This window comes from Lonchura striata, chromosome 1A (genome assembly GCF_050655825.1).
Source record: "Lonchura striata isolate lonStrDom1 chromosome 1A, ASM5065582v1, whole genome shotgun sequence".
NCBI classification, from domain to species: Eukaryota; Metazoa; Chordata; class Aves; order Passeriformes; family Estrildidae; genus Lonchura; species Lonchura striata.
The window spans coordinates 23539345-23557470 of NC_140741.1; the positions used below are offsets into that span (position 1 = coordinate 23539345).

General features: G+C 35.6%; 1 protein-coding gene across 1 annotated transcript in view; it reads right to left on the reverse strand.

The window, feature by feature from the left end:
• Nucleotides 1–1592: 1592 nt before the first annotated feature.
• Nucleotides 1593–18126, reverse strand: part of SLC41A2 (solute carrier family 41 member 2) — a 43707-nt gene continuing 27173 nt past the window's right edge. Inside the window, exons 9-11 of the mRNA XM_021536181.4 lie at nucleotides 14593–14724; nucleotides 13525–13673; nucleotides 1593–3558 (exon numbers count right to left, since the gene is read on the reverse strand). Of these exons, the coding sequence (XP_021391856.1) occupies nucleotides 3373–3558; nucleotides 13525–13673; nucleotides 14593–14724 (467 nt within the window). The 3' untranslated portion in view covers nucleotides 1593–3372. The remainder of the gene's footprint in view (nucleotides 3559–13524; nucleotides 13674–14592; nucleotides 14725–18126) is intronic.

The following is an 18126-nucleotide window of genomic DNA, read 5'->3' on the forward strand; positions in this document are numbered from 1 at the left end:
ACCTGGCCGTACTTTACAAATAAGATTATCCCTTTTCATGCACGCTCACAGAGCCATTGAGATGGTCACAGAGTCCTTCAGGATGGAAAATGACAACATTTCAAATAACCTGCCTGTACTTCTACTTGCCTTAGAGATATTTCTGAAGTAGAGGGGGGGAAAAGGAGCAAAGAGTAAGAAAGGCCAAACAAGAGCACTCCAAGAGTTGTTCAGCATCAGGTTGCAGACAGTAACTTATAAGGCAAACCACCTGCAGCTTCTGGCTGGTCTAGCTCATCAGCAGAATGAAAATGGAGCAAGAAGTTCCAGGATGAGATTTAGGATGATCCACAACTTAAATGAGGTGAATGAGCTGATAAAAGCAAAAATCAAAGGACGTGCTTCATGCTGACTCAAAAGCAAGGAGATGTGAACCAGCCATAGCCCTAATTAGGCAGATTATAAAGGAAGGTTTGAAAGCATCTTCTGGCAGGCTGAGAGGAGGAAAAGACTTAATGAATTTTAATACCAAAAGTCATCATTTTATCTTCAAGATTATAAAATATGGCTGCTTTGATAACAAGAGACAATATCTCAGGATGTCCCTTTCGATTCTGTTTTAAGCAGTACAAAAAGCACACAATTTGTTTCTGACAGAATTTCTGCTAACATTTCTTACCCACACATGCAGTGAAGTAATTCACTATTACTGGGCTGTGTTTAAAAAATCAAGTAGGTGGAACACTGTGAAGAGGTTGACTTGACTAAAATTAAAATTGGTCTAGGGAGTCCAGCTTTTGAGTACTTGAAAAAATTCTCTGGTTTCCAAGCACTCTTTTGTGCCACTTCCCATATTATCCTCACAGCTGGAATACATGGAATGTGGAAAGAGCTTTTTGCCTTCTTAACATGAGGTAGCAGAGTTTGCAAAGCCTTTAAGTTCCTAAAATGCTCCTTTCATATAGGAATCAAACCCCTTTCCATATCATAGATTATTTATTCCTTGGTCTTCCAGATGTCAAGGTTTTCCCTGTTTTATCAGTGTCATGCTTCTTTCCTCACTCAGGCTCCTCTTTAATCATATCTAAGAGCATTCTTTTTTTCCCGCCCTCACTTCCACCCTTCCCTAAAGTATCTCTTTTTACACCTTTTCCCCAAATCCTTTCAACACAAGTTATATTTTTCTTCCCTTCCTGAGATACAAGTTTGGCTGTGCCTTTTGATTATTTTCTCCAAATAACTTACTTCTGTTTGCTCTTGCCTCTCATAATGAATGCTCTGTGAAAGTTTGCACCTTTTTCGTTCCTGCAATATGGGTTTTGCTCTCTCAACCATGCAATGAACTCTCCCCTTTTTGAACTACCACATTTTCCCATTACACCTTCCCATCACTTCTTGTTTCCAAGCCCAGATAATTTCAGTCTGGCAATAAATTTCTCTTTTTCAAATTTTACTTAATTTTACCCATGTAACATTTCTTTCCCACTTTGTTGATCTAAACAGTCACACTGTACCAACAGTTGCTTATTTTCTGGGGAAATATTTAGGTTATTAATCACTAAGGCTACTGCTATATTACAACTCCCTCATGCATTGGATAAGCATAGATCACATTTATCTCAAGAAATTTTAATTTTTAAGGATCCTACAATTCATTTTAAAATTAAAACCTTAAAGTCCAGTAACTTAAAGTGCATGAAATGTCAGTTGAGTTGATTCAGATGGCAGTTCTAACAGAAATAAAAAAATTTGCACCTATGGTTGTATCAAATATAAATAACCATCACTGGAAAAAATTGAGTTACTTCTATTCAACTTTAAACAATTTAATAATATTTCCTGCAAGGCTACATACAAGAAACTATTTTAAATAACATTAATACAAACTAAAAAAAGTCAGAGAACTTGAAGTTAGAAAGATTTAATCTTTCACATAAAAAAAAGACGTTATATATGATTCATTCAAACAACTATACTATAATAACAGTAAGAAAATGCTTAAATAAAAAGGTTTTAATGAGGGAGCTAAAATTCAGGCATCTAAAGCCATGTGTAGGCACTGAAAAGCTGGTTTCATTTTCAAGGTTGCAAACACTTTGAACTTCCAAAGAGTTTAAGGTGACCAACACATATAGAAATCCTATTAACACTTATCCACATAATCTACTCATCTGAGTAGGTCCATCAAATTAAAAAGCATTTGTATGCATAAAGCACATGACTATTGTTTACAGGATTAAACTATATGCTGATACATGGATTCAGTTGTCTTATTTAAATCTCAAAATTTAAAACTTTCAATCACAAGAGTTAAAATACGATTTGTTTATTTAATTATGCATTTTGGATGCATGCTATAGTCTTTTATGCTGTGAGGAACTCCCAGTAGATTTTAAAATAGAGCAATTAGTACCTTTTTTTTCCAAAATGGCAACCAGAGTCCTCATGATCAATGTATTATTTTAAATATTCAGGTCTACAAATAAGATAAATCATTGAGAAGCCATAAATTTCCTTATTGACCATATTATTTGCATGGCTTGAAAGCAGAGACTTCTGCTTAGAAATTGATGACACAGCTCTGGAATTTGAGAAGTTTATGTAACTTCCTAAGTGCCTATAAAAGAAACTTCATCTTTTATATTGAACATTTCAAGCAGGGATCAGTATATACAGTTAAATCAACACCTCTAAAACTTCATTAAAATCAGAATACTGGCCATCACAACACCATTAATCTCAGTTAGTTAAACAACTTTTCAGTTGCTAAATGAACATACACATTTCAACATAAGGAGTTTTAATAATTCACCCATTATTATTGACCAGGTCAGTGTCACATTATTATTTGCCTTTACTATTTTTGTTCTAATAAATCCCAACAGCAAAATGATTAGGTTGCTCATTTTAGCACAAAAAAAAAGGGGTTCAGTCCTGCAGACACTTTTCAAGTGTCTAATTTTGTAAACGCTGATGGTCATATTCTTCTACAAAAAATAAAGCCTGTGACAAAATGTGTGGACCACAACAGTCATTATTGGTATCAAGTCTGCAATGGTCAGAGAGCTGCAGCACTGAAATTGCAAGGTAAGAACATATAATCAAATCTTTAGGCAATTTAAAACTTAATAAAGGATTCATTTACACTTCATTGTGTCTACTCAGATATCTTCAGCTACCACTAAGTCACATTGGTTTCAGAATAAAGCTCTCAGGTATCATAGTTCCATCCAAGTTTGTAAAAGCAAACCAAACTAAAATCATTAAGGCTGTTTTATGTCCTTGACAACTGAATTTACTTGGACCAAAAGAAACAAACACTTTGAGGACCCTCAAGTGGAGTGAGCAGTCTTGTCAATATTCCAGGAAAAGTCACTGCATCCATTGGAATAATTAGTCACCAACATCACCATCTCTGTCACCTATGAGCCACAGAAAATGAAAACCTATAGCTAATAAGGCAGTTCCAAGAAGATCTCCCAGTGCAGTAAGATAAGGGATAGAAAAACTGTCAGGGTCTTTTCCTTTTTTCCAGAAGTGATGCACCATCCAGTCAGCAATCCACAACAGAGTGAACACCTACACAACATCAAACAAACAAAATCTGTATTATTATCATGTAAGTTACATCAAAAGGAAGTCAACAGATAACATTATTGTCTCTATACCACACCAAAGTGTTGAATACCATTGCTTTTGAAAAATATAAACAATTAATATGAATTAATTTCAGATAGTTAAAGCTCCCCACAACCAGAGAGAGCGACACTTAGCCAATTTCTCAAACACATGCATTGCTGGAAGGAACATACTGAATTACTGACAGCATTTTTTACACAGACTATGCTTGAGGACTTCTGAAAATGGCAAGAAAAGCCAAAAAAGTTCCACCAAACATGCAACTGCACTTCTCACATAACACATCATTCTGTACAGAGAGAACGTAAGTAGGGCTTTGAGAAAATCCAGAACCAAATCATGTTGCCCCACATGAGTACAATCAACCCAGACATAATTCCTGTTTGGACAGGTCTAGCACTGACCTGAAATCAGATGTCATATAAAGAATAATAGGTCAAATTAAGAACAGTTTCACCTGGGTTGTGTGAACTGCAAAAAATGGTCTAGAACCTGAAATATCACCTTCAGCCCTTCTGTAATAAGGCACACCTGCAATATATATTATGAAATTGTCACTCCAGGCTGAATTTGTCCCAAAGTAAAAGAATTAATTCCCAGTTGTGAATGTCTGAACATTTGAGAGGCTTGATCTTCATACCGACGGTATGCATAATTATTAACCCGATTTTAGAAAAGAATCCTTTTAATGTTGCACAGCTGTATGATAAGGGATTCTGGTTCAGTGGAATCATGTGGTGTGGAATGGCACAAGATGAATGAAGAAAGGACCACTAACTGAGTTTCATTTCTTCTTGTAGCCTCTAAGGAACCACTTAAGTTGAAATAAATTCTGTATTTTAGGTATTTTTAGTTAGTCAGTTCTTTAAGAAGGGTAAACTTAAGACATGTACTACCATAATTAATTTTTTAAAACTCTACTACTTACATTTAAAATAATGTAGGTATCAATATAATGCAGTATCAAAACTAGTAAAAAGTAGAACAATAATATTTTATTTACTAAATAATCAATTATCAGCACAAAAGCAAGCTTATAAATGTATATACTCATTCACTGAAATATTGATCAGATGATTGAAAGACACTTCTCCACTATAAGTACAGCAAAATGAATGTCTTAAAATTATTGTGTTGAAAAAGCTTCTTTTTTAATACTTGCTTTGCAAAAGTGTATGTTAAAATACAAGCCTGAATTTATAATTTTAAAAAAAGAGAAAGGAGGAGTATTTGCTAAATGAAAAATGCATGGCTTATTTATATAAATGTATCTTTTGAAAAGGGAACTCTGTAGTCTAAGCTAATTATGCAAGTCCTAGGTGCGCTGACTGGAATCCAAACAAATATATTTAAAACAGATGTTTTCTTTGGAAGATGATCAGATTCCTTGAGTCAGCTCCTTCTTCTTCCAGAGACAAGAAGAGGCCTGTTTGTAAAAGACCCTGCACATTCCCATCTCCTGCAGGATGCACTCAGAAGACACTGCAGCACCCCGCATCCACAGTGGCTACGTGCGTCCCATTGGAAGATGGGAGCATTCATTCCAAAAAAAATATACACTGCATTCATATAGCACAACCAATCAGACATAACACACACACTGCATTTTAGATTACAGTATTCACTTTTGACTCTTAAAAATCACGACATGAAAAACCTTTCAGCTGGCTATATGTTTTCCATCCTGAAATTAGACTACGGTGTTAAATGGGCAGTTTGGAAACAAAGCTTTTGTGAACCTTCCCAAATAATTTTTTTTGCTGTGTTAATGTACAGGTGCACAACAGATAATGCAAATTATAACAAGTCTGCATGCTGTAAGTCATAAGAAAAATTTACAGCAGATTACATTAACTGGTGCTTGTAACAGTATGTGATGGCAATTGGAACTTAGTGCTTACAGATTAAGTTATGAGACTGCAGTTCCAGCCCTCACTTATTTGGGTAAAGGAATAATGGTGTCATCCATCATGCTTTTACATGGCTAGAAACTCATTAACATTTAAGAATTATAGGGCTCAGTCTTTGGAAATGGTTACTTATTTGCTCACATCAGTTTTTAATGCAAGACAGAATCTATGTGACTAAGACTTTAAGAAGATTTTGCTTCTCATCACTGTTAAGGGAAGGCAATCAAAGTCATCAATCAATTATTATTTTGGGGAGAAAAAAAAAGAAAAGGAAAGAAAAGGCAAAAAAAAGAAGAGAAGCACCCTACTACGAGTTTGCTGAATTTTTGAAAGACAGTCTTGCATTCAAAGTGATAAGTGACTCACAAAGATCTGTCAGATTAAAAAAAAAAAGGCGTAAAAGAGACATTGCAAGATGACATTTTATGTTTTGTGAGATTTATTTATTTATCAGTGACAGATACTTCTGTCAGTAAATTGATGCAGATGGCACAGCAGTACAAACACTCTGCATTTCTGCCCTGCACTCATGCTATGAAGAAGAAAGCCTTTCTTCTCCCAGCTGAAAACCAGCTGGTTTTGGGGGAAAAATAAAGGGATGAACATCACAGAAAAGCCTAATAATACAGTACAAAAATGAGATGTTTAGCATGAAATGCTGTAGAAAATTAGTAAGAAAAGCTTGTAAATACATGCAGCACTGTTCAAGATGTGAGCTGAAATTATTTAGAATAGAAGTTACTTAATATAGAGAGTTTTCTGCAAAAAAGGAGATGACTAGTAGTAGAATTATGAAACAAATCTCTAGGAATTTTTCCATTCTGAAGGATGAAATAACTGCAGGGTTTAAGAAAGGGAAAAAATAACTAAATATCTATCTATATAAAAAGATCTGGCTAAGAAAAGACACTCAATAGTCACTGATCAAGAAAAAAAAAAAGGCCCCAGAGGCAGGACTGCAAAACACTAGGAAAATTCCAGATGTTTCGATAGTTTAAAAGGAAAATCATACTTTATTATTATCATTATTGCAGGGAAAAAAATGACAATCAAAAGAGAGGAAAATAAAACTAAAGGCATGATCAGACTTAGAATGCATTTCTTAAGATCACTCTTCAGTCTCACTGTCAAAAAAAGTCCTCAGAAGCAGCAGAAATAAGAGTAGGAAGGAGGGGAAAAGCTTGAAAAACCCTAATAATGAAGAATCTAAAAATAAGGAATAATAGTACTCATATTATTTGGTACAACAAAAGACAGAAATTGAGAGTAATTCTTGATACTGAACTTTCTGACTCAAATTATGAATTTCAGATTGGAAGCAAAACTGAACATGAATACTTAAATATGAGTGAGCTTTACTATTTTGAAAGTTCAAATCTTATGACTGCAAGACGAGAAATGGGAACATAACACAATAAAAAGCAGGTCTTTTTCCTTTGCTATTGTGCATAAAATTTACTTTCATTCTTTCAAGGTCTTTAGATACAAATAACAAGGAAAAGTTAAGCGAAGAAAAGTTATTTTTGATCTTTTGCATGTATTACATCTATTATTTTCTCATGGAAATAATTTCTTATGAACTCTAAAATGGGAAAAGACTGAAACTCTATTATGTAAAATAAAAATATATAACTCCTTCCAAACATTCTTAATACTGTATATGCTTCCTATAGCCTAATTAATAAGTTGCAGGATGCTGTAATATTTTTATTGTTTCTTTCATCCGGAATGTCTATATGTTATCAGTGGATGCACATCAAATTCACAGTGATAAAAGGGTAATATTGAAATGAAGAATATTTGTAAAGCAGAGTAGAATTGTTCTTTTATATTAATTTATACATTAGTTGCTGTGATAAGTGAATTCCAACACCAAGCTGGAAAATTAAACTGTTAAATTGCCTGTTGCTAGTACTAATGATTCCACCTTAAATTTTTTCCATCTGAAGGTACAGTACAAAATAGTTGCATTCTATTACTTTAGACAGGAAACACAGATAAAAATAAACTAAGTTAATCTTTTTCAAATGTGTTTTAAGTCTCCTTTATTTTCAAAATTACATTGACTCAAAATTTACCCATAACTTCACTATGAAAAGATCCTGCAATTACTGGATAAGAACTCTTACAAATCCATGAAAATCAAAGGTAAATTTATTTATTTGTTTTTTTAATTATGACTAAAAAAATCCCATTTAAGAATCTCTAAAGACTACTGTGTTCTGACTCTGTCATTCTCACCAGAGTTATGATTTAGGTCTTCTAGTGGCTTGGAGAAGTCATTAAGTCAATTTTCAAATTATATGCTACATGTCTCCAATTTTAAATGGCTTTTGATGAAGTAGTAAAGTATTACTTTACTACTACTGTAAAGTGCTTGTAGTAGATCTACACTGAACTCACTGAGTTTCCATTGTCTACAGCCAGAAATCTGTAATCAGTGACCTCAGAATAGGGACTACACACATTTTTCAAAAGACATTTTTCTGCACGGTTTTCTCTAGTAGCTTATCCGGCATGTATCATGTCCAGAGGGGACAAGTCACTGTTTCCTCTAAACATGCAGAGATTTCCTTCAATTCCTGGCTGGAAAGAAACCACTGAACAGCAAGTTTTTTCTTACTGCTGTTGTTTGTGTTGTAGCTAAGTGGCATCAGCTCCTTAAAGGTATCCAAGTAGCCAGACAGCACAGCATACGCTGATGTCAGACTATGACCTCTTTGAAATAAAAAAAAGAATACCTCTTTAACTGAAGTTGTTTCTGAGCCAGTTTCATTATATTAATGTAATTTTGCAGGAAGCAACTTGTTTTTTTTGGTTTTTTTCGTTTTTTTTGTTTTTTTTTTATTTCAGTTTGAATCAAGTTTTTCAGATTGTCATCTTGATTTCTTTGTAGTTTTGCAAGACACGCTGTCTTGACCAAAACAGTTCTAATTTCAGGCTGTTTCTCAGCTATCTGCTAGGATGTGCAAACCAGACCAGTAAGTGCTCTGGCATGCTCAGCCTGAAGTAGCTGCAGCACAACTCAGTGTGTCATTGTGCTACATACACAAGCACTTTGAGCTCAGCCCTCTGGAGGCAAAACGGAGAAATCCCTGCTGTGACTTGGTAGGAGCTGGGCTTCTACCCCAGACATGGCTGGAAAGGAAGGAGCTCTTGGTACCCACGGTCAGACCCCAAAGAGTCTGGCAAGTCTGCTTGTCATGCTGCAAGGAGAAAGCACTGAATATACAGAACTGTCCAGATTTGGGCTTGGCTTTCCATATTTCTTTGACATATAGTCTCTGTAGTAGTTACACGCTTCATCTTTCGGAAATGACCTTCCCTGTTATAAAAAGCAATATTTAAAATGCATCAATATTTTGTCTATAAACACAACCTTCCTTTTTTCTCCGTAATGTACAGTATATGCTGCGAGTTATGTTTCCACATTAAAGAGGCCCATACCATCATTAGAATCCTCACACTGGTGAGAAATCCTAGACATTTTTGATGTGAGGTGGAAGTTGTTATGAGCACCGCTGAATTCTTGGTTTTCTATTGCCCCAAACAGCCCCGAAACGTTGCAAAAATGACTTCACAGCTGTGCACATCTGACCTTCACTAGTTAAGAAGAATTTTGGAATTACTTATTTGCTTGGTAATAGCTCTGGGGATCTCCTATTGTTTGTTTATTCCCCGAGACTTTAACATAACTGTGTGCTCAGATTTGGTCAGTAGGTGTGAAAATTCCTCGCAGGGCGTTTTACTGGCTCAGTGAGAACACACAGAACAGAGGCCGCCTTTGAGCGCCCTGAGCCGAGTGCCAGGACTGACAGCTTGGCAATTCCAGCGCTGCTCTCCTTCTGCTGCAGCCTGACAAGACAGGGGATAAAATTCTGCTTGGTGTACAGCCTCGTACAGGACAAAAATACTTGTGCCTTTGTGAGGAATAAGAGGAGGACTGTTTCCCAGTTAACAGAACCTTCACAGGTCAAATGCCATATTGTAATTGCATGCTGTGTGCTGTGCATGTTTATGGCTTGTTCTTGTAAGATTTTCAAGGAAACAGTATTCCTCTTAAACACTCACCAAATTCAAAGTGCACTTTAAAACATTATACTGGGTTTGATTAGGCACACTGGCTTGCCCTGATACTGTACACTGCATTGTGTGAAGCACCCTGCAGACTTACAAGGTATACAATCCCCATAGCATTTTTCGTTCTATTTTCCTCTGGTGCTGCCATTCATAAACACAGAACAGTCTCTTCCCTACAGAGCTAATTCAGAACTTTTAAGTTTCAGCCTAAAAGTTTTACCTGAATGTAGATTAATATAAATAATTGTGCAGTTTTCCCCCCTTTATGGAAAAACAATTGTGAAATCCCAGCCCCTCTAAAGATAAAGTGAGTACAGCCTTGGATGCACTACAATCAATTTATAAATTTAATTTAAGAACATTTCAAGAATATATATTTATTTAAAGAATAGAAGCAACTGTATTATTAAGGATAGGAAAAAGAAAATGAAATAAAATAAAATGTTTTCTGGTTTTTCTTAAGCCTAGAAACCCAGAACGGTTTTGTTCACAGAGAATCAAAAAGAATGCAAATCATAGTCCAGCTACTCATATTACTTAAAATATCTTAATGTACTGATTTTTGGAAAAAAACTACTTATTAAGTGAAACTGTACTTTGTTTTATTACACTACATATTTTCAATCAATAAAAACTGAATCATACTACTGATAATACATCATGGCATGTTAATTATTTAGTTCCCATAAATATCTTATTTAAATGACATGCTGTGGAGAAAATATCTAAGAATATCTCAGAACAGGTGGGGAGAAAGTATCAGATTTAGATGAAAATTAAACTAACTCTCTGACTGGAACTTCAGTAATATTGCGTGGAGCTTTCAGTGCAAATAAATTCCATTGTTATCACTTTGGGATGTTTAGTGAAGTTTATAGGCAATTTCTCGTCAAAATGTAAAATAGCTTTCATATATATGTTACAGTTCTACTGCAGAGATAATGTGGGATAGCATAAACTGATAAGAGACAGAGAGGAATATAAAAGGAGTAATAAATGTCTTTGCATTAACGTTTTCTTGAATTTTTTTTCCCATTTACTCCAACATTCCATTTAGAGTTCTACATTTGCCATTTCCTTAACCCTTTCCTTTCCATTTTAAATAAACAGAGCTGGAGAGTCAGAAATAATAAACAGAATCAAAGTCAATTAACAATCTATTGCATTCCACCGTAAAATATGACATTAAATAATTTAACACCTTACCTTATGATAGTCATCTGAATTTTAAAGACAGAAAATTAATTTAATTGCTGCTGTTATTTTTTTAATTTAGCATTATTTTTAAACATAGTGAGGAAAAACCTACATAGGTGATATGTTGCCATAATCATTGTCAGCAGAAAGCCCCTTACCTCAACACAAGTAAAGAATGGCAAAGGGCAAAGCAGTGATATCAAACCTCCTCACAGGACTGACCATCATTAATTCCTACCTTTAGGAATCACTGTATTCTGCTAAATTATCATCTACCTCCTCAAACACAAAATATCCAGCTTGCAAGCAGGATTTTATTTTTTGACATCCATTTTCATATACCTTACATGAAAAGTGAAAATTAGTCATAGTCTAATATATTATAAAAAAGGCTCAGAATGCAGCTCTGTCACTGCTCAAAAGACTGTTACTGCATTTGGTTTGTTGTTTATTAAAATAATAATACTTAGCTGTGAAGTTTTTCAGCTTTACTGCAGAACTGGAAAAGCTCTCACTGAGAGAGCAAAAATATGAAAGAATTCAGGAAAAACAAGATCAGTAGCTGTTAGGTTATGCCAAAATAAATGGCAGCTTGAAAACTGTTTTTTGCTGTTTCCAGGTGCATAGATAATGTCACTGAAGAAGGGAAGAGGAATAAATACAAATATTTAAGTGCTTTCTTCGAGAAGAAAAGCATGAAACTGCAGTATGGATGTACTTCAGACTGACAGGTAAATAAAATGTGTTGAAGATTTAAGGGTTAAAGCAAGCATCATCTCTCTGAAACCGAAATCTGCTCTAATTAGCGGTATGCAACCCTACAATAATCACTGCTAGAAAAATGCCAGAATAATTCAAATGGGGAAAAGAATCTACCAAATATTTTCAGGTCTTAAAAACCAAGGCATTTCAAATTGTAAACATGTCAAGAGAAGTTACAGTTTGCAATACTGGTACTCAGTTTCCAAGTAAATACATCTCAAAAAGTCTTTTATGGCTAAAGACAGAAGATACAGAAGAAAAAACAAACCATTAAAAGAAGCAGGGAAAAGAAGAAAAAAGCTATATGTCTGCTTTATTGATGAAAAATCAAGAAGATCAGGTGTGGCCTGATGTACTGCAATAGAGACACATGACTAAAATCTGAATACTCCAATCAGATCCTGAATTAATGAAAATGCAACTTTACACCTGTATACATGCTGTTGCTGGGTTTAAATTACTATGTCATTTCAGAGTCTTGCTGTAATACCATAACTTGGTTTGCAGGTGAAAACCTGAAATTTCTGCATTTCTCAAGTCTTGCTGCTGAAGAAAAAGTGTCCCTTAACATGCTGCGATTGCAGTTCTGTGAGCAGGAGGACTGGATTTATGAACTCAGGTTGATTCCCACAGGAAATCTTGGAAGTTTAATACTGACAGAAATCACACTGCAGTCTTCCATTACCAGGGGCTGTTGCCCCAACCCAGACAGAACAGATAAAGTAAAAGAATAGCATCATTTCCTCAGTAAAACACATTATAAACCAAGTGATAAGGCTGGATACTAGGAATATTTTCTAAGGAAATTAAAACTAATTTATGTCTTTTAGTATGACACTCTCACTTGCAAAGGCTGAAACATTACCAGTCAAGTTCTACCAGAAAGGTATAAAATTCCCATGTAAAATAGTAACAGTTTTTTAAATCTTTCCTTATTGAGATAGCAGTGGGAAAAAAAATGGGAAAAATCAGAACATTAAAAATTATAATTTCATTAAGTATTGACCTGTTGAAAATGTTGTTTTTTGTATTCTAAAACTAAATTGGTCACATTTTTCAAAGCAGTATGTATATTTAAATTATGGATATTTCAATTACACTTCTGTGTAACATAAACAGTCACTTTTTGGTTTTAAGGTGCAATGAAATATTTTAGTTAATTCAGGCAGCTTATACATAAAAATTAGGTGTGACTTTAATGAAATATTTAACTTTGTATTAGTGATTTCTCAAAATGAAATAGTTTCACTTTAAGACATTGCTATTTCAAAAGGCATCTTTCAAGAACTGCCCTTGCTGGGTATGAACAGACCATCAGGTAAAAAAGCCAAATAAGGTAACAAAGTTTGACAATTAATGCAATTACTATTTCTTGTACAGCGTTTGCTCTCATATGAATTTAAACTCATAAATATTAAGAACACATCAAGGAAGCTGTTATATTTTCATCTACTGGACTATGTTAACTAAAACAGTAACATGGACCATTTTAGGGGATTTCTTTAACATTTTCCTTGATTTTCATTATTCATAAATGCTACCTTTCCTTCTTTCCATTTCCCTTCCCTTCTTTCCATTTCCCCTTTAGTTGATTAAACTGATGGGGGTTAGATGCAATGGTTCCAAAAGCATGTGAAAAATGCATGACAAGGAGATAATGCAGTCAAGTGTGTTCTGCAAAGCACTCACAACAGCAGCACACCTGTGTAAGCCATATATTTGTGGAGATAATCAGCTACTTCAGAGCTGTGCTGAAAGCCTCTATTGAACCACACCTTCTTGTACCCTTCATGAGATTTCAGATACCAGAAAAAAAATTTATTTTCTTCAATAATTTGATTTTGTACAAGCATTTGCTAGGTGTACTTATTCTTACCTGTATCAGAGCTGCAAACAAATTTATTTTCTTCAATAATTTGATTTTGTACAAGCATTTGCTAGGTGTACTTATTCTTACCTGTAGCAGAGCTGCAAACAAATAGACTGCTATAAAGATTGGGGTTAAGGAAGTATGTCCGCTTTTCATTAAGTGGATAGTGTACAAGAAAATCAGGTGTCCAGGAATCACCAAGAGAAGTAGAACTTGGGCTGATTTGTTATTTACTCCTACAGTTAAAAAAAGAGAGAAAAAATCCAAAATTTGGTTAAGCTCTTCAATTCCTATATTAGATTTTTATCCATTTCAATATAAAAAGTCCCATATTTTTTTTTAATTCCCCAGCAATGGCTACTGTGAAACAGCAGGCATTATTTTCCACTAGCAGACTCCTTGAGGAATTTCACTGTCTTCCAGAAAAGGTAAGCAGAGCCTTTCTGGAAAAGAGTGCAAACTGCCTTCATTCTGTGCTCATGTAACACCATCTACATTTTTGGACTTCCTAAAGTCTTACTAGTAAAGAGGATTTTTTGGACTCCATATTCAAGACATCCTCAAAAATGCCCTATATTTCCAAAAAGTAATCCCACATTTACCACTTTCACATCTGTTTCAATTCATTTAATAAATATGGAAGTGTAATTCATGGTGGTGACACATCACATTTCACCACATTATTAGGGAAGTGGGAAATACAGGGGAGGAATAAGCTGTGAAGAAACAATCTAGAGAGAAAAAGACAAACTGGAAATGGAAAACAGGGATTTGGCTTAGTAATAATGTCTGATACAATGTTTGGCCCTAACAAGAAATTGGTTTGAAGTTCTGAAGGCAGACAAAAGCTGGGAGCAGATAGAGAAGCTAAGGAAAGTTGAAGGCTGAAGCATTTCTGAGTGGTTATCCCAGTGTCCTGCCTCACCAGCCCTTGCCAGGGCTTCACCCTTCTCTGTGCTGCTCTCTACTCATCCACCCATCAGGGAGTTTCTTGTGATTCTCACAGGCAAACAGCTGCAGGCAAAGGAAACTGCTAAGCCTCACCCAGCCTTGGAATTGCACACAGCAAGTTCAGTCCATTGCCATTTCTCATGGTGATACAGTTTGGCACACGGGGTAAAGGGATGTCAATCAGGATTTTCAGCTAAGACATACCTGCACCACAGTATGTTCTGCATGGGTAATAGCAACCCTTGGCCTCCTCTGGCAGCTCTCCAGGAATGCTATGTAAATGGAGGTAGGTAGAAATTCTGCTAGCTTGAATAGCTACTAGATTGCCACCAATACCTGAAATGCAAAAGGAAATCAATGAAAGATGTTCAACTATTTCTTTTTTCTCTAGTAGGCAATGTTTTTGCACATTTACCAACTTCCTCTACGTTTACTTCCAACTTCCTCTATGTACCTTACATACAAAAGTCAAAATGACAAATATCTTTAGAATGTATATTAGTTGTAGACAGGCTGCAAATCCTTCAAATCAGTCAAAAAAAAAAAAAAAAAAAAAAAGTGGGCTATAGTTTAATGTATCACTGGGTATTTGGAGATCAGTTTTGAATCATGGCAAGTGCAAAACATCCAAAAGGTTCCATCTTATGCTTTCTCATAGGTGAAACCCTATTTTATCACTGCCTCTTCTTTGGAAATCCCTCTTGGATCACCAGAAGTATGACATAGTTGTGCCTCTGCTGGATTGTCTCCCCAGGAGAGTATTCCTGGCCAGGGTGAGTAATGAAAGCAGACACACTCACTACCACAAACATAAATGCAGATTTCACACACAGAACCACAGGGCCAGAAAAGGCTTCAAGAGTTAATGTATTAATTCCCCTCTGACACAAAGCATGAGTAACTACAGCCTTCTGCCACTCATAATTCTGGCTGAAAGAGCAAGATAAGTGTCTGAACAGCTGATTGTTATAAGAATGGTAGTGATAGAGATTCTACTTTCTGAAAAGGGGCAATGAGTACAAGTTGTACCAGCAGATTGTTAATTTCAATATAAGAAAGAAATTTCTTAGAGTGAGAAAAGTCACCCACTGGAACAACCACCCCAGGGATGTGGTGGAGCCCACTTCACTGGAGGTTCATCCAGGCTGCCTTTCTCACACACTGAGATGACATTTCAAGGTTCCTTCCACTCTGGGCTGTTTCATAGTCTATGGATTTTTACTTCAACAAACACAAAACTAAAACAACTTGTTACATCCACACTGCAGAATGCAGTAACATGAAATCCTCCTATTATTATACTCGAGCTGTCTACTTGCATATCAAGCACATGCTTTTTTCTCTTCCTGCTTCAGATGCTTCACATAGCAATGGGTTGGTCTGAGAAGCAACAGAAGTAATGCAGATCTTGTCCCCACATCAGAAGGAGAGAGGCCTTTACTGCAGTTGAATTAATTTGTTTATCTGATGCTTAGGGTTTGTCTGGCTGCAGAACAAGTATTTGTGGTGACCAGAAGACACAGTTTGCCAAATTGTTTTGGTCACTATAGCGTGGTTAGCACAGAGATCTAATACTGAGAGCTGAAGGATGTCCTGCCTCACTGCTGCTTAAAGACAGTAAACAGCTGAAGCTAATAAGAAAGAAGGTCTTTTAAGCAAAAACTTCAGATACAAATCAGGAAATGCATGTTCCCAGTCAGGAGAAACAGGGATAAAAGATGAACTACCAAAAGGCTGAGTCAGAGTTTGCAAAGAAAATTAAAACAGCAGTAGATCTTTCTTCAGATAAACTACAAGAAAAGTACAAAAGGAAGGGATTTATCTAAACTAGGAAAGGCTTAAAAAGATTAAAACAAATTTCAATTGACTCAAAGTCTGCCCTTCCATTAAGAACAATAAATTAGAGATTTCTGACTAAGGAGAATAAGGCACAGAAAGAGACGCAGAAGTAGAATTAAGGATCAATACATTCCGATGGAGATCAAATAATTTTTGTGACTGAATTATGAGAAAGCTGTTATGTAAAACATCTTCTTAATAGAGCTACAAAGTGGGGATAGTGCCATGTGACTGGAAAATATGAAACAGTTTCTGCTAAAAATGAGGACATAAAGGCAATCTGGGTAATTACGATCAGGTTAACAACTGCAATAACTGATTTATTCACAACAATATTAAGAGAAAACATTAGTAAGATATTCTGCCACACTTATAGCATTACAAAAAGGGACCGAAGTACACAGGGCTGGTTTGAGTTTTGCATCAATGCAACTACAAACCACTTTGGCACAACTCTCTAGATTTTTAAGTATTTCCTAGTGTGTAGTAATGTATGTAATTTCTTTTGATAATTATTTGCTTTAACAAATTCAGACACTCAGAAATACAATAGGTGATCTGGACATTTTTCCCTAGTTAATAATACAGGAAACTGAATGAGATAAAAAAATTAAGGAAGATAGAAATAAATTCACTTGAAATGGGGATGAAAAAATCTGTCTGGACAACAGACATTAACAAGTCTATGAAAGAAGGTGTAAGATTGGTTGTCAATCCTTTGATGGATAGCTATTAATGACAAACATTTTCACTTTTATAACCATCATTTAGAGAAAGTATTCCCTAAGTCCTATTGCTTATGTAGATAGCAAGAAACTACTGACATGTATCAACAATTATTCTAAAACAAACTGGTCAGCCATGGAATACAGGTAAAGGAGGTGACAGCTGCTCTGCAAAGGAAGCTGACAAGCTAACCAGAACAGCCAGCGTGGAGTGTGATTTCAAGAGGTGTAACTAATTACAGCTGAGTTGAACAATCTATTTTAGCTAAATTAAAATGAAATATTTGTATGTTCAGCAAAATTATTTTAAATGTTATTTGTCTGAGCCTCAATAACCTAATATTAGTGGTATAATTTGAACTCACAGAAGATAGCCAAGTACAGTGAAGTGTAAATGCTTCTAGAATCCATACATCCTGCTCAGTCTCAGCCAGCCAACAATGTATGGTGGTGACAGCAGCAGTGACACTGTATTTTAGTTCTGTCCATTCACTATCAATTCTTTGAATTATTTTTGAACTTCTGGGCAAATTTCAACCACATCTTACACAAGGACAGACATGCTAACTACTTCCAGGCATGGTTAAACAATCTACCAAAAACAAAACAGTGACTAGATGAATAGAAGAAAAGATCCAAAGCCATGTCCTCAGTGAGACAAAGACAGTAATATGAGTTACACAGTTCATGGCATAAGCATCAGCAGGCCAGTCAGCACTTGGCTTGGAGGGAGGCACGATGCCTCTTGCTCAGCCAACAGCTCAGTGAGCCAAAAGAGGAATGGCAATGTTGTGGAAAACAGGGGGAAGAATGGAGAGGATGTTGTGAGCCCTGGGTATAGCAGGAACATGAGGCAATAGGGAACACTGCAGGTTGAAAAGACTGTCCAAAAACCTCAGGATACAAATGAGAATAGAACCAGGTCTCACTATTCTGCTGGCCACAGAATGACTCGTGTAAGGCTGAATGAATCACTTCATATGTACAGAGATACTCAGTTTGTTTGGTAACAGCAGCTACTGTGCATGTGCAATAAACATCTCAGCTACACCAGATTAATCAGATCCCTGCAAGAAACAGAAAACAGATAAAACTGTGTAGGTTGGCAAGATGTCGATATGCAAAACAGATAATTTCTCAGGATCTTTTAAATGTATAAAATGGTCACATGCTC